The sequence below is a fragment of the Ciona intestinalis genome, chromosome 2 (assembly GCF_000224145.3).
Source record: "Ciona intestinalis chromosome 2, KH, whole genome shotgun sequence".
NCBI classification, from domain to species: Eukaryota; Metazoa; Chordata; class Ascidiacea; order Phlebobranchia; family Cionidae; genus Ciona; species Ciona intestinalis.
Window position 1 is genome coordinate 1,849,890 of NC_020167.2, and position 25,305 is coordinate 1,875,194.

At 40.9% G+C, this 25,305-nt stretch overlaps 4 protein-coding genes and 6 non-coding genes across 11 annotated transcripts in view; 3 read left to right on the plus strand and 7 right to left on the minus strand.

The window, feature by feature from the left end:
- The first annotated feature begins 807 nt into the window (after positions 1–807).
- LOC100178138 (hedgehog-interacting protein-like) lies at positions 808–2,684 on the plus strand. The gene is made up of 3 exons (XM_002127788.4): positions 808–1,372; positions 1,793–1,985; positions 2,180–2,684. The coding sequence occupies exons 1-3, from the start codon at positions 938–940 to the stop codon at positions 2,272–2,274; spliced, it is 723 nt and encodes a 240-aa protein (XP_002127824.1). The 5' UTR covers positions 808–937; the 3' UTR covers positions 2,275–2,684.
- LOC100180507 lies at positions 2,271–9,213 on the minus strand. Of its 2 annotated transcripts, XM_004225724.3 has the most exons (19): positions 8,403–9,213; positions 8,027–8,138; positions 7,573–7,727; positions 6,968–7,019; positions 6,737–6,910; positions 6,497–6,676; positions 5,948–6,121; positions 5,552–5,874; positions 5,210–5,492; positions 4,938–5,112; positions 4,722–4,882; positions 4,186–4,339; positions 4,013–4,127; positions 3,675–3,846; positions 3,413–3,549; positions 3,175–3,358; positions 2,752–2,899; positions 2,555–2,650; positions 2,271–2,504 (listed from the first exon to the last, which is right to left on the minus strand). In XM_004225724.3, exons 2-19 carry the CDS (start codon positions 8,109–8,111, stop codon positions 2,366–2,368), a joined length of 2,907 nt encoding a protein of 968 aa, XP_004225772.2. In that variant the 5' UTR covers positions 8,112–8,138; positions 8,403–9,213; the 3' UTR covers positions 2,271–2,365. The 2 variants fall into 2 exon arrangements, with proteins under 2 accessions (XP_004225772.2, XP_026696300.1); XM_026840499.1 differs by having other exon boundaries at positions 8,027–9,213.
- Positions 9,214–9,369: 156 nt separating this feature from the next.
- LOC100175825 lies at positions 9,370–15,120 on the minus strand. The gene is made up of 2 exons (XM_002127934.5): positions 14,429–15,120; positions 9,370–10,291 (listed from the first exon to the last, which is right to left on the minus strand). Exons 1-2 carry the CDS (start codon positions 15,078–15,080, stop codon positions 9,996–9,998), a joined length of 948 nt encoding a protein of 315 aa, XP_002127970.1. The 5' UTR covers positions 15,081–15,120; the 3' UTR covers positions 9,370–9,995.
- A 6,133-nt stretch (positions 15,121–21,253) lies between these two features.
- On the plus strand, positions 21,254–21,325 carry trnae-uuc. The gene has a single exon. It is a non-coding gene; the product is annotated as a tRNA-Glu (tRNA).
- Positions 21,326–21,332: 7 nt separating this feature from the next.
- trnag-gcc lies at positions 21,333–21,403 on the plus strand. Its single transcript has one exon. It is a non-coding gene; the product is annotated as a tRNA-Gly (tRNA).
- Positions 21,404–24,687: 3,284 nt separating this feature from the next.
- Positions 24,688–24,759, minus strand: trnae-uuc. The gene has a single exon. It is a non-coding gene; the product is annotated as a tRNA-Glu (tRNA).
- A 181-nt stretch (positions 24,760–24,940) lies between these two features.
- trnae-uuc lies at positions 24,941–25,012 on the minus strand. Its single transcript has one exon. It is a non-coding gene; the product is annotated as a tRNA-Glu (tRNA).
- Positions 24,991–25,305, minus strand: part of LOC100178770 (dynein heavy chain 3, axonemal) — a 16,892-nt gene continuing 16,577 nt past the window's right edge. The window contains exon 34 of the mRNA XM_026840880.1: positions 24,991–25,046. Within this exon, the coding sequence (XP_026696681.1) occupies positions 24,991–25,046 (56 nt within the window). The remainder of the gene's footprint in view (positions 25,047–25,305) is intronic.
- Positions 25,124–25,194, minus strand: trnag-gcc. The gene has a single exon. It is a non-coding gene; the product is annotated as a tRNA-Gly (tRNA).
- On the minus strand, positions 25,202–25,273 carry trnae-uuc. Its single transcript has one exon. It is a non-coding gene; the product is annotated as a tRNA-Glu (tRNA).

The window sequence follows — 25,305 nt, forward strand, 5'->3', positions numbered from 1 at the left end:
CCTATCTGAAAAATGATCCCCTAAGTTATAGCGGGTCACGTCACACGAACGGGTTCGAAGTTTCGCTTGTTACACAGAAACATATATATAGATAGGGTGGGGGAAGTTGGGACACATTTTTTACTATATTTTCTCGTCCAATGTGATAGTAAACAAGGAACTTTTAAAGAATTATAAAACTATATGTTCAAGACTTCCCTAGACCGCTGTTAACTGTTTAAAACAGGATCAGGATATTCGGACATTATGCGCCGAAGGTGTCCCATCTCCCCCCATTCTACTATACTCAAAAATTGTAATACGTATACAGAAGCTTGAAAATATTTGTATTCTTTTGCGATAAACGTTTCACATTCCAAGTTGTACACGTGGGTTTAAACTTTGAAGAGTTCTTCCAGTCCGCTAATGGGAATTTGTTATGATTTCCTGATATGTCTAGCCACGCCATGTTTTTAACGATCGCCTTGTGTTGTGCTGAAGTACCACAGAAGCACATACCGCTGCGAAATTGGTCCAAGCACACAACATTAAACCAATAATAGTGGCGAAGGTTTTGTGTTTGCGTGGTTCATGACGATTGGGGATGTGGGTTAGAGATATTTTAATGAAGCAGATTGAATATGTGTGAATCACGACGACAATTTCCTGTCGTCGTCGATATTTGATATCCACAATAAGCATTGCGAGGTATACAATCAGTGAGATCGAAAAGTGATATGCTTTGCACAATAACGATTGTGACGTCATATGTAAGGCGATACAAAACTAACAGGTCGCGAGACAATTTCGATGATTTAGCGAAGGATCAGTTGGCTGGAAAGTTTCGACTGGATAACAAATCAGTTTATAACCGTTTATATTGTTTTAGTTTAAGGATTGTTATTTTGGATGATATAATTTAATTGGGTCATAGAATTCAAAGAGTTATAGAAACAGCATGTCTGCCATGCAAGTTGTGGTGCTGTCACTACTGTTGATTTGCTTGCTAACAGTTATCGTATCTGGCAGCAAAGTTCGAAACAGGCACCAACAACGTCATAAAAATCGAAGCAACGACGTCGGGCGAACAAATTCTACTACACCAAATTTGGACAGATCTTCGGAAGAGTTTGACGTCACTGCCAGTGACGTCAGAAATGCGGGTTCCACCTTCACAAAAAAGAGGCACAGGAAAGTCAAAAGGAAGAAGTTGAATAAGAAAGAAGCTCGACACCGCGCTAGTGAGAGTGCATGGCATTATTGTGCTGATGGAAAATATCCGCAAGAGGTGAAGCTGTCAACTGAAAATCATGGAGTTATGTGCGGGAAGGAATACCCGACTCTATCCTGCTGTTCACAACACGATCTAACGATGGAATTATTTGGAGCACGAGTAAGTAAAGACACGTGTTTGTGTAGGACCTTCCAATTGGGTGTGTACGGACATGTTTAAGTTTGTATATACCTGGTATACCATCACTTTTTGTACAGTGATCCATATGTTTTTGGTATTGTTGTCATTTCTCGGTAAACATATAGTGTTATGGGCCACCTTAGAACCATATCATCCAAATATACTAATCGTGTTTTAAACATTGCGCAGTGCTGGTCTATATGAGAGTCGTGAGGATACGGTTTCATAATTTTTTTAATGTTTTTTTGTTTACAACTAAATGGCATGAGAAAATAGAATGAAAATGTGCCCCGTGTTCCCACACTTTACTATATAAAACACAGTTTATACTACAATCTTAGATCATCGATCTTGTTTTATGTTTGTAACTGAATTACTTATTTTAAAATGTTGTATCAGTTAGTGGAGAACATTCCAGAAGTAAACTGCGCAAAACTCCTAATGAAGTTACGCTGTGCTCATTGCTCACCAAGAAGCTGGTGGTTGTTTCATGCCCCTGACAAGATGACACCACCTCATAAGCGCATGGTGCCGATCCTCTGCCCAAAGTTCTGCCGTCAGTTTCATCAAGCTTGTAGAGAAACCGTTGCAGGTTTGGTAGTGTAAATACTATATCAACAAAATATGATCTAAAATGAAACTTAAAAGTTCCCCAAATAAAAAAGGTTAAATTTTTTAAACTATTTTGCGTATTAACAAAGGAAACAATTTTCTAATTGTGAAGCACTGTTGTTATACAAATATTATATACTGGAGAACCTAACGGTAAATGTGTGATGTTATTAGGTTTACAGATGGAGAACTACTGCGACTATCACACAACCGATGAAGAAGGTCCTTGCTTCCCAGATTACGAGGTTAGAAGAGGAACAATCGATTAAATAAAACATTCTGCGGTGTATTCGTTTCACAAAATGCACAGTTTTTCAGTTTCGTTTCTTTGAAGAGTCCATTGTAAATAGAATTTCTTTTTCACATGTAAATTGTGTCTTCGTATAAATCAACATCATCCACGTCTTTATCAATCTCAGCTTGCAGCAGCCAATCAACATCGTCCTCTTCCTGGCCACGCCCACCGGTACTTGGTTTTGGCTGACGTCGCTTTTTTGACCTGAAATATTATGTTTAAATTGAATATTATTGAATTAAATTCCCAATTACTTAAACTTTTTTTTGACGAGCGGTTTTCTTTCAGAACTTGGCGCAGTTTTCTTGCTGTTCAGCAGTTTTCTTTTCTGCTGTACTCTTTTCTTCCAACTTTATGTCCATAATAAACAAAACAGTGTTAGTAATAAAACAAAACAGCAATATAAAACGCAGGGTTGGACCATAGATTATAAGAGACAACAGCAACTTACTAGTTCTTTACACTGACGAGTAAAATGATGACAACGCAGAGACCTGACACAGACCCGAGCGCAATGTAAATTGCAAGAGTGTCGGATACACCGGTTGTTTTCTTTATAAAGTTCAGTACAGATGCTGCCCCTCCAGGAGCAATAATTTCTAAAAGAAATTCAATAGTATGACTATATGACTAAGTTTGTCACTTTACTTAGAATTAACAGAGGAATAGTCAAATGAAAATTGATATTTACTAAATACGTTTCGCCCATTCTGAGGATTTATTTATTTATTTATGTGTGGCTGATAATTTGGACAACCTATTAGTAACCACTGGGTTGGAGCAATTGGCGTTAACTGTCTTGCCTAAGGACACATCGTCCACAAAAGTATAGCAATGACAAATTATAATGTAAAATAAAACAGGAATGGCTTGCCTGCGTTCACTACCGCCACCACGTGGTTGATTATCACCCAGATTTTGTTACCACTTTTCGCAACACACGAGAAAGCACCGGACTTATCTCTACTGTCTTCAACCGACGGGTTCAAAATTAGCGTAGATTGAATCTGGCTAGCTGTTGTTGTATGTTGTACCGCAAATTGAGGGTTCCCCGCTACCTGGATACAATATACCTACTGGGTATAAACTTGGTAAAAATGACAAAACTCTACCGGAATTTCATCTTTAAACCACGTGATCGACGACGTAACGTCACTCGACAAAGGCAAGAAGCAATGCAACTGACGAGAAGTAGTTTGTGACGTATCTTCTGTAGTGATTGGTGCAAAATACCAGAATTTCCACGATACTAGATAAAAAAACAATACTATATGTTATTCTATTTGAATATTACGGTTTGTTTTGACAGCTGGAATAACATGACCAAGACCGTCATAACATGGTAAATTTCAGGTCTTTAGGAACAACCATTACTTGGTTTAGTTGCAAAGAGTGACGTGAGTCGGCCTTCTACGTCAATATTTCCACGCCCGTCAATCATTGTTTCGATGCCATTTTGCTTCAAGCTGAATATGTAACCTCTGAAAGGCGCACCCGTCCGCTCAGTGGCGCTAAGGGGTCGCGCGACATTGTACTCGAACAGATTCTAATAAACGAGTTAATATTTCGTCAATCAATCACCATTGATGATTCTATTATCCACAATCTCTGAGACTTATTTTGATGTCCACCATAATGTCACTTGTATATTGAATGTAATAATAGCAAAACGTGTGGTAAAGTCAACAGAATTCAAGCCAAACATGCTTCACCTTTCGGGCGCCTCCCAACACCAGTATCAACCCTGGCTTGTTTTGTTCCGTGATCGTCGGAATCACAACGGTTCGAATCGCTCCATTGTTTACTCGCATTCTCGTTTCTCCATCCCTGTGAATTTAGTAGCAGCGAAAAGTCCAAGCTAATCCAAACCTCAAAATATTTTCACCTTAAAAATTGTAGGACGATTTTGTTCCACTGACGTATTCGAATGACGTCATCACTTAGTAACATCTTCATCAGTCCTCCATGAGCGGCGACAAACTTTGCTCGTTTTCCGTCTTCTATTGTCAGCTTTAACTGACTCGCCCTGTCTTTAGATCCTAAACGAAAATAAGCAAAAAGTGAAACAGCAGACAATATAGATAAACTGTACAGAAACAAGCAGCGACAGACATATACGATAAAGAGTTGCAAAAATATAATGATTGCTAAGATTGCATTATAACTTACTTTATTATAACCCACCAGTTAACTATAATGTTGAAAACAATAATAATTGATAAATGGATATATACGGCTACGGGACCAACTCCTGGCTATTATTTCAACATATGTTATTTTAATTCCAGCAGGTTTGTTATATATCAAAGCATTATTTCGTACGGCCCACTTTATACATATGCGAATTTTAATTAATTCTAAGTGTTGCTACCCCGGAACCAGCAGGCCACACTCGATTAGGGTGTTATAACGAATACGTACCCCTGTTCCACAAAATTATTCCATCTTTGTGGTAAGGTTTAAAGGTCACTTCAAGGGTCGCGAGGTCATAGCTTGTGACGTCACTATAGGTAAAATTATCTGTATAGGTGAACGGTTCTCCATGGTCACTCCACCACTTAAGTGTAAACGGAATGTGGACCCTGAAAGTAAAGAATACGACTATGTAGAGGATATTTTGAAACTTTCTATGGTCACCTTGTCTGTCCATTGAAATATAAAAGTCTTGCTCCTTCTGGTCTGTGGTTTTCATTGGTGGATAGAAGTTCAACTCCTTTGTTAGCAAGAGGTCGTGCGTGTTTTGGTCTTGGGGAATTACTAACGGTTGTGAAACTAAAATCTTCATAGTTTACTCGCAGCCGGGAAATGTAACCTGTTTATTGAAATAATATCAAACCATAGTTACTACACTATGTTGTTTTATAAAGACAACATAAATGTAAAGAAATAGCTACTATACTAGAACCTACCTCTAACACCAACTTCAGTGTTACGCACTTTTCCTAAGCCCAGAGTCCCACGAAATGAGGGAAGAATAGCTCGGGTTCGAAGCAACGCTTTCGAAGCTTGGGCGGACTTTCCGTCAATAAATCCCCACAATCCGTTCCACCAGTTTGCTGACGAGTTATTCAATGTTGCAGGATTTTTCCCTGGCGTGTCTTGAAGAGTGGCAATCATGTTTTCGCCGTTGTTTACCCGGACGTTGATGACGTCACTGACCATCAGAAATCGCACAACGTTCCACTCTGCGACCTTAAATTGTTGTTTCAGCGATTAATCAGTTGTTTTTATGTATTAAAACTGAAACAAACCTTAAACTTTCCGCATTCGATTTTCACGAGGTCAGATCCATTGATGGATGACGTCATCGTAACATGGCCGCTTGTATCCAGTTTCAGTACAACGAAATCATCGTTAAATTTTTTAGCTTTTGTAGTTGGATTTTCGACGGTGACAAGTTGTGACGTTGTCGGGGTGACGTAATCCTTTGAAATTCCGCTGTAACGAAGCAAAGTGCCTTGCGAACTTATTGGTCGAAATCGGAGGACAACAGAGAGGAAAGAAGCTGGGGGTTGATCGGGGTAAAGAATAGAGCTATGTTCAGTTATATGAGCAATGATTGGTCGTTCTGAAACTGCAGAAACATAATTGCGTAAAGAATGTTTCCGTGTAGCAAATCATTTCTTCGAATGTTGTTATTAACTTACCAATACATGGCTCACCCTCGCATGCTAAATGTTGGGATGATGGGCCAGGACACAGTTTCCCAGTTCCCTTTGCGCGCGGATTGGTGCAAGACCTTGTGCGCATGCGCCAACCTCGACCGCACGTCATCACCTGACAACCGGACCACTCATCCCAGTTCGACCAACCGCCGTCAACTGTTGGAGATTATAAGCTTGGTTGAGATATCAGCTAAGCCGAACAGTGACATGAAACATCAAATAAAACAAATAGAGGTCAGGCTATCGTCGCAAGACAAGATGCGGACGAGAGACTCACAGTAATTATTGCGGTAATTGCAGGTGTGCGAATCAGTTAAGCCGGTTTGACGAAATCCGATAATTGGGCGCGAAATTTGATTAACGTTGACCTTGTTTAACACTGTCATACAGCCGGGCAGAGGTTAAGCCGCTATACGTCTTTTATAGTGTCAGTATAATTATACTTCTCCGTATATATACGGTAAACTTTAATGTATACACCGGCTTTACGTAACCATAAAGTGTTGTAAAATATATAAGCAACAAAATTACCAGGACAAGTTGGTTTGTGTGCACAACCTCTCGACTCTGTACTATCACCAACGCAAAACGATTCGTCGTGGAATGGAAGGCAATCACGTGATCGGTTGACGCGACCTTGGTTACCACACGTGACGTCACAATCACTCCACTCTTCCCAGCCTCCCCAGGTGTCAGGTTTGGAAGGGTTTTCTAGGTGCATTGGAATGCGGTATAAGTTTGACGAGCTCACTGTTTAACAAATGTAATTACCTGCGCAGTGCATTGGTAGAACACGAGTACAATTTCTTACTTGTGTGTAGCTAGATTCGCACCTTTCACCCCATAACTCAACCTGATCACACTCTCGCCAACGAATCTGCTCTCCTACTCCGCAAGTGGCTGAACACTCCTCCCATTTTTGCCACGGCAGCCATGCTCCGTCGTCTATAAATTAACCAACATAATCTAATAAATTTGAAAACATAAAATAAGTTCACTTACGACCGCATGTGATTCCAAACTTGACGCAGTTTAGCACACTCCAGTATTGTCCCTGTTTGTAAAATGTACATTTTAACGAATCGTTATTCTTCATTCTCGAAGAAGCTATTGCGTAATGTATTTTTAAGAATACTTCGTCACGCCTTAACGACCTTCGCCAGGGGTCACATGGCCTGCCGTGTCCGATTACGTCGTCTCGGTGATATTTTTTGTTGGTAGCTTAGCAACACAAACTTAGCAAGGTCAAATACAGCGTCGTGTCGCATATTTGGATGCGAAAAACAACCTACAATTTCTAAACAAACATGGTCTGTTATATGCACCACACAGCCGCATGCCATGTACTGATGTACTGCCAACGAGCCAAGCAATAGTAAAAATACAATTGTCGTCGTGGGTGCCAGGTTCAAGTACGGGTCAAGGACAGTGCAACAATATCGACTGGGGGATCGAGTTATAATGACTCGGGAGGTCGTGGAATCCAAACAAATGTAAAACTGTTTATTTCTAAACAACGGGTAAAATGGTATCGGATATGGTTATTGCGTGTTAGACGTGTAGGAGCTGCATGGTTAGTATTAATTTGAAGGTTTTGCTATCCATACCGCTTGTGCAGGGTTACTGAGGAGCTCTAGCACTTTCTTGTATTCGCACTTGCCGCTGAAACAGGAGCGTTCAAGTTCTGCCGGTGACGTCAAATGGTATCGCAAGAGGGCGTTGTGAGCGTCTACCATCCGTGTATGAATATCGAACACGTTCTCTGCGCCCGAAATAACAAAACTATGAATGAAATTATCCGAACCCTATGCGCGCTTCTATTCCACTGAATAACAACAATGTCACAATTATCATAGATCGACACTTGACGCAAAGATTAATTTAGATTTGGTGTACATACACACGAAACCACCAATGGGTTAAGATTGGCAGCGTGACCTGCCACTTTGTATCAAATATCAGCGCCCAATTAAAGTTATTCCGAGAAATTTAATACCGGAAACTTTTCTTATCGTGTCGAACAGTGAATTTAGTAATTAACAAAAAAAGTAAAAATTAAACCTGATTTTGTTTCCTCGCCCATAACCATTGATTGTTGAATCCAAAAGAATGTATAAATAAAGAAAAAAACGGGCCATCCTGTCATTTTGGTTGGAATCGAAGCGGTGTTTTCCTAAGGTGATAAAAACCTCGTTGTAAATTAGGTTTTGCTTTAATAACTTCCGGGAGCCCGAATCTGTCAACAGCTATATGTGGGTGCGTTGCTTTCTTGCCCTTTTAATGTGTTTTTTTTAAGTGACGAATTTAAAACGTAACACGTGCTTTTGTGTACCGTAGTTAAGACCTCGGCTGTTCACTTAGCAAACTGTAGCACAAAACAAACAGCATTTATGAAGGGCTGAAAATAGATTTTAAACAATTTAGAATCAAAACATACCTCGCAACAAAGACGTTAACGTGCCTCGTGACGAGTTTGCCAATCCCTCGAAATGTTATTATAAGCCGTTACTTTGCGAGCCATAAAAGCAGAAAGTGTTTTTACGGGCAAGCATCAATATTTTTCTTGTCTGCCGTCTGCTTGACAAATACAAAATGCCACATTTGAATTAACCTAAAGACTGTCTGACTAAACAGAGAAAGCAAGCTATCGTATAATCATGGTCGCAACGGTATTATCTTGTACCGAAAATGCTCCTGTCTACACCAATGTGGCTTTTTAATAACAACTCGATTTAAAATATCCAGAAAAACTTTAATACAAGAACGAACCCAGTATACCAGAGCTGCAGAACACATACTTATACATAGACATTTTTTTAAGTTAATCTTTAGCTCAACCATCGTCAATGTCAAACGCATATTACTTTGAAAACGCGCACTGCAAAATCAAACACATCAGGGGCATTTAACTGAATACTTTTTAAGATGTCTAAAGGCAAACAAGAAACATTTAAGTACATGTCGATGAAACTGGAAACCATGATTTCTTTTGTTACGTATCATTTCGTCATTGTAGTAATTATTACGAAAAGGTTAAGGCAAGCTACGTGATTCAGCATGCTTGCCAAGTAGCCAACTCTGCTGGGTGAAGACACACTAACGCTAAAAGGTGTCGTTTTCGAGAGGCTTCGCTCTCAAGAAACGACACATTTGGTCCCAAACAATACGAACTCCTACGTAAGGACGTCTGGTACAATATTGTCTCGTGTTTATTACCGGAAAACTTCTGTTTGAGAACACAATCTGTCCCACGGTAACTGACAGCATTATATCATCACAGTTACACAGTCTGACTCACACATATTTTAATCAAAAAATAATTTTATTTATAGATTGGCCTCCCATACACATATGAAAATTTTCTAGTTTGTACTCACATATTTTTACCCAAGAACGGACTAAAATTTATATATATATATTGATTTATTCATACCAAAAATTTGCGATATCAAATTACAGTTCTAAATTAACAAAAAAAACTATTAAAACGACACTAAAAAGATTGACGAACAAGGAAAACAGTCAAAACGGGAACTTGTGTAACTCCTTAAGTATCAAACATGCGTGTGTGGCTGATGATCAAGTTGAGTGAATATGATAATCAAACTAACTAGAAGTGGTGCGTATGTTGTGGACGCCATATGTGAAAGAAACACAAAAGTATATACGCGTGGTCGCAAACTTAAAGTGACATAAAAATACATCTAAGTGTGAAAGTGACTAGTGACAAAAGTTGCATGCATAAACACACTGAGTTGAGCTTCCGATGAAAACTACTGCAGGCGTTTCTTTTTACATGCAATGTGTGAGGTAGGTGATCGCGAAGGAAAGTTGTAATGTGTTTGGCATGCACCGATGGACTTATCTTGATAAAGTCATATACTTTGAAATAAAATAAAAATCACGCTGATACGAACGTTCCACTGCAATATAGAAAACCCTTTTCTCCTCTTCGCGGGCCAGTTGCTTTAGTGACGTCACCGATGACGTCACGAATGAGGAACTTTCGTAAGTCTCTTTTGAATCAATTTCATCTTTCGTTAAGCACACAAAGTACAAAAAAGAGCTGAGTCGCAACAAGGGTTAAGATTGCAGGAAGACTCGGCGAGATCCGACTCCCGGATCCTCCTTCTACCCCCAGCGTGCTTACGATTGCCTCTGGTGCCGTGTATGTGGATACAACTGGCTGCTTGTAGACCTCTCTGACTCTATCGCGCATCTCACGGCCCACAGTAATGTTCATGTAAACGTTGAGGCCAGAGTCAGCGAGCTTGGCGAACTTAATCCCAGCTTCGTGGCTAATCATCAAAGAAACGACATTGGTTCCTGTAAAAGAAAGGCACGCGTTACATTTCTAATTACATTATATAGACATGGTTTGGGTATTAAATATCAAAGTATCGGTGCCGATTTAGCTTTATTAAATTTGAAGTTTTAATTTTAGACGAAGTTACAGGGCGGGCGACTAAATTGTTGGTTTCGTTCGGTTCGATTACCGAAATCGAAGAGAGTTTAATTAATTTTAAGCCTGGTGTGAAGCATGCGGTTTTCGGCGCCAAGACGCAAATATCGTAAATTTCGACAAAGTCAGTGACCGATTGTTGTTTGCTGTTGCGGGTGACATCATCGCCTATAACGTTGCCAGCGAGGATTACGTAGCAGCCGCAAAGCAACGTAATGAGAAAATTCCTAAGCTGAGCGCTCGGCTAATTGCCACGAGATTCGGTTTCAGATAGGCGAGCCACTTCTACACGACAACCTTCTGGGTGAACACGGCCGCTAACTTGCCACTTAGCACTTTTCTCGATTAGATTGCGTTGGATTCGACGATTATCAACTTTCGAGCGATTCTTAACAAAATCAGTTTTCCATTAGGCGACCACCGATTTGGTCTTACCCTGAAAATTCCTCTTTGCTGTGGTTAGCGCTTGCCTCTTTCGCTTAGCATCATTCGTTCCATGACGTAACCATGCACTTGAACAATGGGTATTTTGTTGATCAAAGAATGGTGACGTCATTGGCAGCGATCGGTCGATTTATTTGCGGGGAGGGTTAAAAACTTAACGAGTTTTAAAGGAGCTGCTTTTTAAAGCTCCTAGTCGAGACTTATTATTTTGCGCAAAACGATGGCCTTTGCTATCAGCAATCTGACAGATTTGGGCTATGTCTGATTCGTCATGAAGAAAACGCTCGCTAATAACCCGATAAATGCGGCAGATAACCGGCTTGTGGACTGTGGCGATCGTCGGTGATCCGATGTCGAGCCTTATCGCCCAAACAAGCCAATTTTAGACAAGTAACTAAGCAAACTAATGGACAAGGCATGTAGGGTATCAGAATAACCTAGATACTGGGAACAGAGATTTGATTAGGACGACCGATCGACTCGGTTTTATCTCAACCCTATGTGACATATTTACTAACATTAAACATAAAAGTAGGTTTTCGAGAAGAAAGTACCGACCATACTATAGTGTAACTTTCACGCCAATTTACATTCGATCGTTCCAATTAACACAGATTTCGATAAGATGCGGTTTTCGTGTCAACTCGATCGCAAGAAAATATTTCGTCAATACGAGAGAGCAGAATACTGGCTTACTTTCCGCACATCTCTCGATACGAAAATGCTGCAATTTTCATACCAAAGTGCTCGCTATTGTAACGCCGTGACGTGCAGGCCGTAATTACTGGGTTCGTGTCTAAGGCCTTGTAGCGCTATAGCCTAACATGCAGTAAGACGGCTTCATCAAAGGAAACTATTTTTACGAGCGGGCTCTCACTTCTGGTAATGTCCAGTGACTATGTTCAAAGGATGTATACCGCTTAGCAACCGCGTGAGCTCAGTCACGGAAAAAACGTTTGCGAATCGCGTCGACAGGCCAACAATCCAGCTAACATACGGGCACATTGGACCACATTGGTTCGGTAATATAGATAAAACCAGTTCGATTCTCAAGCTAACTGACAACGAACACAAACGTGAATTGAGGTTCGCACGACAAACCAATTTCTCCACCAACAGTTTCCTGTTTTACGTCGACGAGAATTTTAAGCCCTCGCAAATATCGATTCCGTGTTACTCGCGATCGTCCACATCCTGTGTGACGTCACAAAACGTTAATCGCCGCCCGGCGTGTTGCGCTAGTTGTTTCTACAGCCTGGTGGATTTCCTCGTTTCGAAATGGGACGAACAGCCGCGTGTATAATCCGCGCATCAATCTCAACAAACAGCGAAATTATCGTGGAGGTGGTCGTGCTGCTCTTGTCAGGTGGCTTGAACAACTTCGGTTTCCCGTCAGTTTCACTTACGACTCCACCTGTTAGTTGTTACAAGGCTCTCAACTAAGAGTGGCGGTCGTGATATCGCCGTCTTGCCGTCGCGTGCATCGAGCTGCCACAATGGGACAAGTGTTTGCGACGTCATAAGAGGAGAAGTGGCGACTATCGGGCGACAGTGAATCTTGTTTGTTGCAAAAATTGGGGCCATTGTGCCTTTGATGGGCGGATTACTTTAGAAGCAAGAGTTAAAATCACAAACGGTTGAATCTATGAACGTGTCTCGCTTTGATGGCGGACATTTGGTTTTCATAGGAGATGAAAACTCAAGGATCGGCGAATGAATCATTCTTAAATTCACCGCATAATGTCAGCGGTATGCGATAAGTTAGTATTACTTGCGTTTAAAACTACAAAGAGTATAAAAACTCCTGATATCAGCTTTACTGGGGCTTTGAACGTACCCGATAGGCGGTACGGGTGGTCGCCGCCGAGATGGTAGAAAAATGGATGCGTCGAAACCGCATTCGCGCGAACCAGCAAGTTTATTACGAAACAGTGCTCATTTACGATCGAGTGACCTCACGACCCTGTCCGGTGACGCGTGACGAATGGGCAAAACCATGTCGGCCTCCCGCTGCCTAGTCCGCTCGAAAATCTTTTGTGACGATGCTATTGAAACAATGGGCGATAAATCAGCGGCCAATTGCAGACTGCACTTCGCGGGGTGTCGTCTGATCGTGGCATGATGTCTTTACGTTGATGGATTCAAATCGTAAAAGCTCTAACCTAGACTATCCAGTTCTAACGCCGATATGAGTCATTATAATGGACTTTATTGCGCCATAAAACGCGACCGCCGGCCCACTCAAGTCTAATTTGCTGGGTTAGCAGATGCGACACTGACATCGTTCATAAAAATTCAATTATGGCGGTTTTGTTGTTAAAAGACCTCCCCGGTTGTCCCAGCAATTCGAACCACATACCCAGGAATTGGATACCAGTGCGAAAGTACTGACGGGCTGTTTGTGTTAGTCAATAGCTCGGCACAAAAGAGAGCACGGCTAATTTAACCCCAGATTGGCCACTTGCATTCTCGTTGCGGTGGGTAAACACGTCCAACGTCGGAAGGTTCACACGGTAAAATCGTCTCGCCGAAAGAAGCATGAACGGTTACTACCAAGTAGCTATACAAGGCCCAAGGAATGACAAACTGCTTCGCAATATTAGTTTGGGGTTCGGTTTCAGCGGTCTCCGAAACTAAAGCTCTTGACTTTCGTAGTTAATGAAAAAACAAACACATACCAAGGTAATTTCGGACAAATATTTAAATTTAAAGTAACCGCATATGGCGAAGAAACGATTCGCTTGCTTATGAGGCTTCCACTCACATCGATCGAAACCAGAAGATAGGCAACTCTGGGCGACGCGTATCGAATCGTTATGACTTTAAAACACTGTAGGGGGAACGCCGAGCTGTGTGTGTACATCGTATAGAGTGACACGGCTAAGCAAATATTAAGCCGGCAATTTCAACGTCGGGTCGTCCCGGAATGGTAGAAGTGAGTTGCCACATTCTGGCGGTCGCAAGTGACATTATAAATCATGCCACAAGATATTCGATTCGTTATGATTTTAAATTGGGGAGTCGAAACAATGACCTACTATGCTAAGGAAGGGATTTCGCTGCGGCATTTTAAGTGATGTTTACTTAGAAACGCTGCGTGCATTGATGCATGACGCGCGGTTTTGTCGTCATAAAGTGCCGCCATTTTCAGCCTTGTCTTTGAAAGGTTTAAAATCTAAGCTCACCGAATTAGCGCGCATTAACGTATAACCACAGCCGAGTGCGACGAATAATTGCCGCCGCCGCTACAACCACGTAGCCGCCTTGCACGCAAAGACAATGCCAATTGTTCGAGAACAATGTGATGTGTAAGCGGAAGCTTCATCCTCGCAGGTTCAACAACAACAGACCGGATGGTCGACTGGCAAGTTCGTCGTACCATCACAATATCGCACCGACCGTGAAACCGTCTCATTAACCAATCAGACAAATTTACGTCACCGCTTGGTAATTGCTAACCAATCCGCTGTTGTGCACAGCTCAGTTAATAAGCAAGCACCATTCGCGGTCAAGTTCGTTACGCTACCCAAAAATACATCACAAACAAGCCGACTCACCTATAGTGTTCATAATTTCAATTTTTCCTGGCTTGTCATCGTAGATCACCACGGCACTTGCGTTGTATCTTTCGCCGAGCTTGATTTTGTTGAAGAAGTAGCAGTAACCTCGTTTAATGAGCGCCACCCAAGTTTCATTATTCGGGATCATATGTCGGTTTGACATGGTGTGTCCGCATCCGTGATGACTGTTTTCCAATCCAGGATCGGTGATGTGGATGACTCTTCCAACAATGTTTTCCCTGCGCGAATGATGGCCGAACTTCCCGAGAGACTGCTCCAAATTGCTCAGGCTTAATTCGTCAACCTTCGTGCCGACAGTGACATTTGCTTCCGTCCACTTCTTAACAGTGTAACTCTTGCTTTGTTTCCGGCTTCCTCGTCTTCTCGATTTAATGTATTGGTCAATTATCGTTTTCGTATGGGTGTCATCTGTTTTGGTACTCGTCAACGAACTATCAAGTGCATGGTGATTGTTTCTGTTCAGTTTATTATGTTTGCGATGACGTCGGGATGGTGGACCTGACACATCGGCTCCTTTTCGTTTTCTTCTGCGGGCTTCGACGCTCGATTCTCCGGCCTGGAGAAACACGAAGATCACGACGGCCCAAACACAGTATTTGAGCATGTTCAAAATAGACAGCTTGTACATTATGCCAATCTTCTGTAACTAAACCTTTAACTAATAATCTGCAAAAAGTACGAACCATTAATTTAGTAAAAAATCCCGTACAATCCAAACCAACAGTTTAAAACCCTGGCTACAATAACCGCGGCGGATCTGTCTTCACTACAGAGTTTAGCGGTTTATTCTTACAACAGAATCTCAAGCTCTGTCGCTTAGCATATAAACGCTGGGATGTAAACCATGTCAAACTTTTCATAACATCCGCCCCGAAAACTTAACCCATATCGCTCGACCCTGCAGTGCACTCGTCCGCGCCACGACTGTTCGAATGCAAAGTGTGCTTACTTGTCGAGGCGCCGTCGCCTTTTTTCGCGTCTGCACTGCTCGATCGCTGAAACCACTGCGCCTGGCCTGGAGCGCCATCAAAGCAACCGACCTTAATTTCAGGTTCCACGGCTGCAGCGGTTCCAAAACGGTAGATTGTTAGATACACACGCAATCACGAAGTCACACCTCGCGAATAATCACGCTAAAATAATTTAAACTTTGGAGAATTGGTTTTATCAGCTGAAAACAATTTTCGCTAACAAGTAGCACCACACAAATCTATAGGCGCAAGTTTTAAATAATAACAAGATGAACTAATCATCACGTCGATTACTTTTACACTAAATATCCACTGAGTGACCATTCCACGTACTTCCTGGTTGTTTATATTTATAAACCCTTTCTCTACCCATCGCAAAATGATACCCTACAGAGTTTCCTGTTTAACCTAATAAGTCAACATCGAGGTCTGGATCACGCAGCGTCACTATCTTTAGGTGACGCAAACAAAAGGACGTCTGACGTCATACCGCGAATAGTGCCTCAGTTGGATATCGTCGTCTTAACCTGAATTCTTAATTCTTTGTTTTATTTCCGCCCCACATGTATGGTGGCCCAAAATGTCTATTCTTCGATGCACGTAAAACAATGAAATGTTTACCCCCTAATATCCTAAGTACCAATAATATCAGTACACCGTACCGATTTATAGCGTTTTCTGTCGTATTTAGCCATAACGTACTCATGATATCATGGGACACTGCAAAGACAACGGATTGTTGCGAATATAAACCCCCCGCCCTGCCTGCAGCCTTCTTCGTTATCCCAGTTTTTCTTCATAATGGACAACGACGTGTGGCGACTCGCGCGCGTCGCCAATTAGGCGCACAAACGTCTGATAACAATGCACCACCGAGCCCGACTGCATCTGTTCGTCTACCATTGTTTACACAGCACTTGAAGCCTCATATGGATGAGACATGTACTGGCTACACGGGATTAAAATTTTAGTTTGTCAGTTGCATTGTTTAATAACCCAGCATCTCCATGCCAATGAAAACCCGACGTTGACGTTGGTTGATGCCGTGCTTTATGATATGTAAGGTAAGTGAGTGAAGTTACAAGATCTTAGTGTGGGGGAGGATGGGCACCTTTAGCACATACTATCTATATATCTTGACGGGGTTTAAACAAATAACAACGGTCTATGGAAGTCGTGAGGCCTTTTTTATTTACAATTAAATAAGACAAGAAAATTGAATGAAAAGGTGTCCCATCTTCCCCAGCCTACTATATGACGTCACGAAGCTATTTAAAAAAAGCACTAAACTCAATTGCAGTAACCAAAACCTGTTAGACTAAAAAGGTTTAATATTGCACTCGTACACAAAGAGACTAGTCGCTTGTCCTAACTTTCCCTTGAACATTGTACGACCTAATTTACATAAATTTGCGCAATTGGACATACGGCAAAGCAGGCGAACTCTGAAGGTCGCAGCCCACCTATAGGCGCTCAACAAAAGGTGTTTCGTCAATTCAACTTTTCGCATCTGTCAACTAAAGCTGCTTTCGGAGCAGGAAACACTAATGGGTTTAGAGCTTGACAGTTGTGTTTCGAAGCATCAGCGGGCGGGATTAGCGTTGGTGCGACTTCCATATGAACTTAATGCTATGACCTTGAATGACTCATATGTTCGACGGAAACGTTGCGAAACTTTTCTGTCAAAGTTGTATCCATTAAAAATACCACATTGTTGGTTCGGCAGTCCCGAAAAAACAGTTTAAATTCCACCGTATGTATTTTGGGAAGTTAAATATATTTGTAACGGAGATCAAGCATTAATTATTTATTTCTGTCCCTAACGACCTCGGTTATGGAGACAGGGAATGTTTTCGAACGTTTAAGATACGAACAACTGTGATCGCCAATTGTATAATTTGGCAATCCGAAAGAACGAAAACATGTTTTGTTAGTATTAACTCGACGAACTTCTTGCGCAATCGTGTTATCGGTCTATCCTTGATGCGACAACGAGCGTTAATCTCCGTCGAGAAATATCCGCGCGATATCGTAAGGTTTGCGACGCGGGCAACCAAGCTGCGAAAACAAATAGGCGACGCAATAATGTTATTGTTGGGTGCAATGCGCCAGATTATTTGTCACGCTCAGTTCTTCGCACGACCCACCCCGGAGCCGACTTAATTGTTTATTTTGACAGCGTATTCTGGATATCGACTGTTTGTATTTAAAGTTAAATTAGAAGTTCATACAATCCTGACGATATACGCAGGAGAAAATGACGCCTTCACCGCGTCTGTTTCGAAACCACACTTGAATGTGGCCTTTACGATCTTTGTATGGGAACTCCTCCCAAGCAAAACATGCCCCACCAACTTCCGCGTTCCCTGCTATTATTCCGCAAATGATTGACGGGAATGAATTGATACACTAGCACAACGGTCGTTGCGTTCTCAGCGTTGTTATCTATAGATTCTAGGTATTATTAAAACCAAGATATTAGGTTTTGTACAAGGAGAAACGATACGATTGAACGCATATTTTGCTTTTGTATACTTTCGTTCTTTTACTATACACTTTAGTTTAAAACCTTTGCTACAAATTGAAACCAAGGAAAATTATTTAAGCTACGTGGCGCCCATGTGTATATAAATAACCTTAGTAAAGCGCAGGCAACAATTTGCAGTTATATATACGAACGTGTACCACTTTAAATTCCCATTAGCCGGATGGTTTGTCCCAAGCCCAGTTTAAAAATATCCTTGAAACTTAACTGTGCAGAATATCAGACGACAACTTAAACAATATCGTTGCCCAAACCCATAGTAAGGGGTAATTAGGATAAGTGTGGACCCTTAGCGCCCCTACGCCCATTTTACAAAAGCTTAAACCATGTAGAGTCCATGGGAAAGTCTCCAATGTAGGCGCCTCTTCTAAACTCGAACCCTTGTTACGTCACAATGCGGGTTCAAATGGCACCGGAACGGACTTTCTGAGTGTAAGCATTCGATCCGGTCGCTAAAAGACACACAGATCGTGCATATTAAAGTACCACATAAAAGCTTTGCAGTAAAGGTAAACACTACAACGGAATATATTAACTGTAAATGCGTCACGTTTTCTATCTTTCTCAAGGACCGACATCATTTTTAGCTGTAAACACACCTTGTCCCGCCTCATGTAATGAATTGTTGCAAAACAACAAGTGGAAAGAATGCGACTTTACTCTAAAGCGATTTCAGTTTTCATACTTTAAAGCACTTATTGTTTGTGAAATGTTAAGTAAAATGACGAGCTTTCACCGAAGACGAAGCTTGTTAGTTTAATTAAAACAATACTGCCACGACTTTGTTTAAACCAAAAGCAGTTCGTTTAGAGTAAATCAATATGAATAAATGTCAGGTTATGTAATGTTAAGAACTGGTTATATGAGTAACGCATTTTTAAACCATGCGCCCGGATAAGCTGGGTCACATACTAATATTGGAGCTAAAGCTTACAAATCTGGAAATCCTTAAAACGCGCGTGTCGGAAGCCAAATAGTAGTTACGGAAGTGTAATTGTGACGTAATAGCAGGTTCTGTTTGCTAAGTTTCCCTTGAATAAATCTCTCCCGTAGGGAATTGTGATGGAATAATGCACCGGATGTTGTTGCCTCTGTTTATCGAATTGTGCCGCATGTTTCGTCGCCTAACTTGCTCACTGCCGCACTTCAATAGGTAAACATGGCAAAGTGACGTCACAATTTCGTGTATGCGATGACGTAAGTCGTCGCAGCAGGTCTCCTGCTTCAAGTTACGCTCTTGCTTGTCGTTCGGTGCCAGCAAAGCGAAATTGAACGTAATGCGAGAAGCTCAGGAAATGGAGCAAAACAACATTGCACCGGCACGACAGAACGGCGTTTACCAGAGGACCCTCGCAGATTTAATTGCTGTGCAATTTCCGAAATCAACAATATCCCATTTAAAACATCTCTAATGCCGAAACAAAGCGGTTTAAACAATATTTTATCTGCTTGCCAATAAGCGTCGTTCGTGACGCCACAAACCGGCTTACGTGCGTCACAAACAGCAGTGATTATTGCGTCATCGGCCGCGTAATCTCAATTTCCTTCATATGTATTTGAAGTAATGGTAACAATACTTGGCTTAATTTAACTCAGCGCGTTGTATAATAATCCCATGTCACACCCGTGCTAGCAGGTTTAAATCTGTTTTATATTGTTGGAAATCTGTTAACTAAGAAAAGATGAGGCTTATATTTCGCGGTCTGATATACAAGCTATGTAAGCGGTTCATATTGTCTTTGCTCAATATAAATTTAGAGGGTTTTGTGATAGCTTTACGGTTCCCCTTTTATTCCGATATCAATTATGTTATCTCGACAATTCCCTCAACAACGAACCCACACATTGTTGCCTTCGCCTTCACGTGGCCTGGTTTAACGTGGTTTCAATGTTGTTTCTATTTTACCCGAGTGATTTATGTCAAAATTTTCTGTCAAATTTGAAGACGTAAAAGGTTAATCCAACTCCCCTTTAATAATAGTCGCCAATGATGATTTGCTATTTTTAAAGGATGATCTTCCCTTTCATTGCGGTAAGAGAAGAACAAACATTCATTGTGTTGGAATAAAAATAAGTTTCCACTGTCATCTTTCCTATAACTCGAGTGCGTTGTCTTCCTTTCTGGTATTTTCCAACAGAACAAAGCAATTAAAGCACCAATTGGGAGGGCTTATGAAGCTAATTTGTCTATTCGTAGAAACCAAAAACTCCCGTATTTTTATCAAGGTAATTTGCCGCATTTAAACAAGTGGGCCCTTCTTAAATCTCCATTGAATTATATTTTGGTTGTCCTCGGGACATTGTTTCTGCAGTTTTGGAAAATTTAATAGGCGACGATTATGCCGCGCCAGATAGCTGTCATCTCGCGACACTCAAGTGGGTTTCGAGTCTTTCGTCGCCTCGTATACTCTAGTGGTCAGTAGCAATGACGTAATGCGGGCCCGGGGTCACTGCACCAAAACGCTTTCTTTCAAATGTATAACGTTACAACGTTACAGGTATATTATACCCGAACCGAACTTAAAACGACCATATGGAATCTATATTTTAACAACAGTATTTACGGTTGTGGCTATTTTTACTTCGGGTACTTAGTACCACCGCACCGCTTGATACTTTTAATGATTCATTGCTGGTTTTGTGATAAAATTGACCGTAGAAATGGGGCCGAACCTCACCGGTATCCAATGTCATTCCTAAAAATATCTGCGGTGGTTTCATGTTACGAGGAAAACGATGTATTTTATCGCCTCGCCCAGATCGTGTCCTTTGTTTATGTTTAAATTGTGACCTATAAAGGAGAATTAAAGATGCGGCGTGACATTACAAGGTCTATAGTGACATAACACAGCAGGAACTCCGCTTTTGTTTCTCACACGCCAAACACAAAGAAAAACAACTAAATCGTTTTATCGCCAAATAACTGCAATTATACTACTCGTCCCAGCTTCAGGTCGGAGCTTGTTATTCTTCGAGTGCAAACAAAGGAATTAAATCGAATTATTTCTGCGTCGTGTAGCAATGTCAATAGACTATTTGTGACCAAATTGTCGCATCGACTCTAATTTACCATGAAACTGAGCAATTAAAACATATATGCGGGTAAGTGTTTTTTATACAGATAAAGGAATGCGTCGAACATTGCTTAACGCTATATGTGGCTAGAGTTACCAAGCAATGGCTCGTTAGCACATCCTGTATCGAGAACTGTGAATTGACGTCATACTTTAAGTGCCAAAGCACGCGCGTCGCGTATAAGCATGTTTTAAGCGACCGTTTATCGTCTCCTACATGGTCTAGTGGTTAGGATTCCTGGCTTTCACCCAGGCGGCCCGGGTTCGATTCCCGGTGTAGGAACATGTTAGCATTGGTGGTTCAGTGGTAGAATCCTCGCCTGCCACGCGGGGGGCCCGGGTTCGATTCCCGGCCAATGCAATCTTTTATCTTGTTTCATAAAATACGTAATTTTACATTTTTGAAATTACGTATGAGTCAAACGCAGTTTTGGCGTGACAATGTTCTTTTATTTAAATATCGTTAAAGTTTTTCGTACTAAACAAGCCAAGTAAAGTTTTCTTTAGATCATTATACACAGTTTAAATGTCAAAACACGGCTAGCTACGCAGCGGAAACAAGGTATCAACAGTAAAAATATATGTTTTTCGTAAATTATGGGTCAGTTGACCTGCGAAACTTCCACGCTTTCTTATTACGCCATGTAAACCGACTATTTTCGGGTTCGTTTAATCCGAGCCATGGTTGTACTTATCCAAACATGTCATTTCCATCGAGTCGAAGTAATATTTTACACCTGAAATTTAACCACAATCTTTTCCTTTGATTCTGTAGACATATTGCCCTCGCTATGCACTATTACTAAATGATCTATAATAATACTATTGATGTGTTTAAGAAATATGGCTGTATATAAACTAAACGACCAACATTTTTACTTTTGACGTACAGCGACCTTTTTACCGTGACAAACCTCCCGATAATGAACAAAACTGCTGTTGGCAGACTTCGTGTTTGTCCGGTTACTTCGCATTTCACAAACCGCGGGATGATGTCACAACCAACCTTGCGTATTACGCTGGTACAATGAATCACTGTATACCAAGCTTAACTAACATTTCATTACTTTTTAACTATACCTCGTGTCATAACCATTCAAGACTGAACAACATCTGTCTCTAAAACGAACTTGTCTTATGTGAGCGTTACCTTATATTCAAGTATACGTGTGGGCATTTCGGTACCAGTTGATAAAGAGTAGGTGTTTTAGAAGCGAGTAACACCGCTGATTTCCTGTGTCTTAACACTGCATATTACCCTACTGTTGTGGGTTAAACAACAGGTCGCCTGAAGGCAACCAGCCGTAACCAAAAATATTGTTGCCCCAAGCATTTTGTCAGTATTTGCCGAACCCAAAAGTCGGTCCGACTTAAAGCTTTAATATTTGGACGCTTTCAGGCAAGTTGCAAATGTAAACGGCATGTCCCTAATGATCCGTGAATACTTTCTCTTAATCAAAGGAGGTTAAGTGTGTATATGATTCTTTAATACCCGAATTTTCACCTAAGCGAATCCGATTGTAGTAGTTAAATTGTCAATTACCGTTGTGGTCGACCGCGAAGCAAACTTGGTGTATAAAATACTTGCCTAATAGATTTTCGTTCAGTTTAAGCAGTTAATTAAACAATCTAAAGGGTTGTCGTTTTTAGGTGTGCAAACTATTTCCGAAAATAGTCACATCACGGATATGCGATTCGTTTGGTTTAACGCTATTATGCAATGAAACCAAGAATGTGACATAGCGGTACTAAGGTGGTGAGAACCAGTTCGTTCTGGCGCCGTATCTTTCATTGACCCGATAAATGACTAAGAGGTGGCTTTGGTAAACTTACTTAAAATAAATTACATAACATGACATAGAATGGCCATACTTCAGTAGGTATTTGACAGTGATAACCATTCCAAAAATCAACAAAGTATATTAACTGCCAACTGGATCCACTACTGAAAAAAATATGTGTTGGTTAAAGTTATCAGCGGAATTATTTAATTTCGCTAAATTGTGTCAAACTTTGTTTCTGCTTTCGGGACAAAAGTGCGAGATCTCGCTGATTTAATTACATGCTGCAAAAGATAAACCTAATCAAGGCTTGGGTATTTCAGATATTGTTGGTGGCAAGACGTGATAACGAACAAATGTTTGGCATCAAGCAATATAGGCGCAGCTGTGGACAATTTTGGTTTGTATGTTTACCTTTAACTTGTGATATTCACAACACAGCCTTTGTTGCGGCTGGATGGCCCTGTCAGCGTTTAGCGCTCGACACAAACTGCTCACTGTGACATATACCAGGAAACAATCGACAATAACATATATCCGTCCTCTCGGTTGTTCTATTTGATATTTCGCTGTAAAACCTCCACATTAATAAAGACACTCGCTTTCACCAAGGGGGCTTGAGACCGATTACCAGCCAATGCAAATAGTTTTCGGAACATATAAATATATATAGTACAATGGGGGAAGATGGGACACTTAAGCACATATTGCCAAATATTTCCAAAATCAAAATAGATGACGGTTTTTGGGAAATACGTACGAATTAGTACTATCATTCCTTTATTAATTGACACCAATTTAATAACATATAATAAAACACACGAGGAGTTGTTTAGCGATCCGCACAACAGGTAAAACTTTACAAATTTGAAAACACACAGGATAAAATGGGACAGTTTAAAATTATTGTTAATTTTGATTATCGAGTGTATTTATAAATAGGAATATCTTTAAATAACACGAAATAATACTGCACGCTTTAAAAATTAGGTCTGAACATTTTTTTTGCCCTACTGCTATAGTTTTTAACATGTTACCTATACAGTATACATTATATTATTGCATAACACGTGATATTGTGTGAACGACAATGGGAAATGTTCGAACATCAATGGATAAATATTGTATCCTACGAATGTATATGAACTTGTAATAACAGAAAATAGATAATAACTGTTAATAAAGTTTTTATTTTTGCCACAAATTGGGTATTACTACTTTGTTTTTGGCACAACCATTTCTGATAAACTATCACCAGGTGCAAATGACCAAATTTAGAATATATTTTCAAAATATTATCTTTTTGTTATATCAGTATCTTATAGTTGAAAACCCCCTGAGGTATAAATTACTAAATTAAAAGAAAATCTTTCAAAGTTTGGCAATGAAAACATACAAAACTACCATGTTGGGGAAGATAGACTCTAAATTGAAATATATTTACATTACCAGTATTCTGCAACTTGTAGTTAACCTACCGAGTTTAATTCTAGAAATGTGGAATACTAGTGCTAACGGTGTCCCATAATTCCCATAGAACTCTAGACAAAGTGGGACAAGCGAAAGATCTCTTTACCTATAACATATAGGCTGAAAGATAGGTTAGCGTCAAAATCGATTGTTTCCTGTGACGTCAATATTACTTTCTTTGTTTTTTGCCTGCAACTTAAAACTTGAAGTCGGCGAAATTGAATTGCATTTTTCCGTCATTCTTTATAAACCTACCATTTTTTGTAACTACTTCACAAAGGCAATAACCATCAATATAGCGAATGTAAAAATCTCTTGCATTGGCCGGGAATCGAACCCGGGCCCTCCGCGTGGCAGTAAAAGTTTCTACCACTGAACCACCAAAGCTAACATGTTCCTACATCGGGAATCGAACCAGGGCCGCCTGGGTGAAAGCCAGGAATCCTAACCACTAGACCATGTAGGAGATGCTGCTCAACTCTTCACTTCTGGCATATCGGCTAAAATATGGGTCAGTTTTATAATTACTCTACAAACGCTATATAGAAACCACATTATATGGAATGTGAAAAGGGTTTGCATTGGACGGGAATCGAACCCCCCCGCGTGGGAGGCGAGGATTCTACCACTGAACCACCAATGCTAACATGTTACACAGGGAATCGAACCCGGGCCGCCTGGGTGAAAGCCAGGAATCCTAACCACTAGACCATGTAGGAGATGCTGCGTAGCTTTTCACTTCTGACATATTGGCTAAAAGATGGGTCAGGTTTATAATTACTCTACAAAGGCTATATATAAACCACATTATATCGAATGTGAAACGGGTTTGCATTGGCCGGGAATCGAACCCGGGCCCCCCGCGTGGCAGGCGAGGATTCTACCACTGAACCACCAATGCTAACATGTTCCTACACCGGGAATCGAACCCGGGCCGCCTGGGTGAAAGCCAGGAATCCTAACCACTAGACCATGTAGGAGATGCTGCTCAACTCTTCACTTCTGGCATATC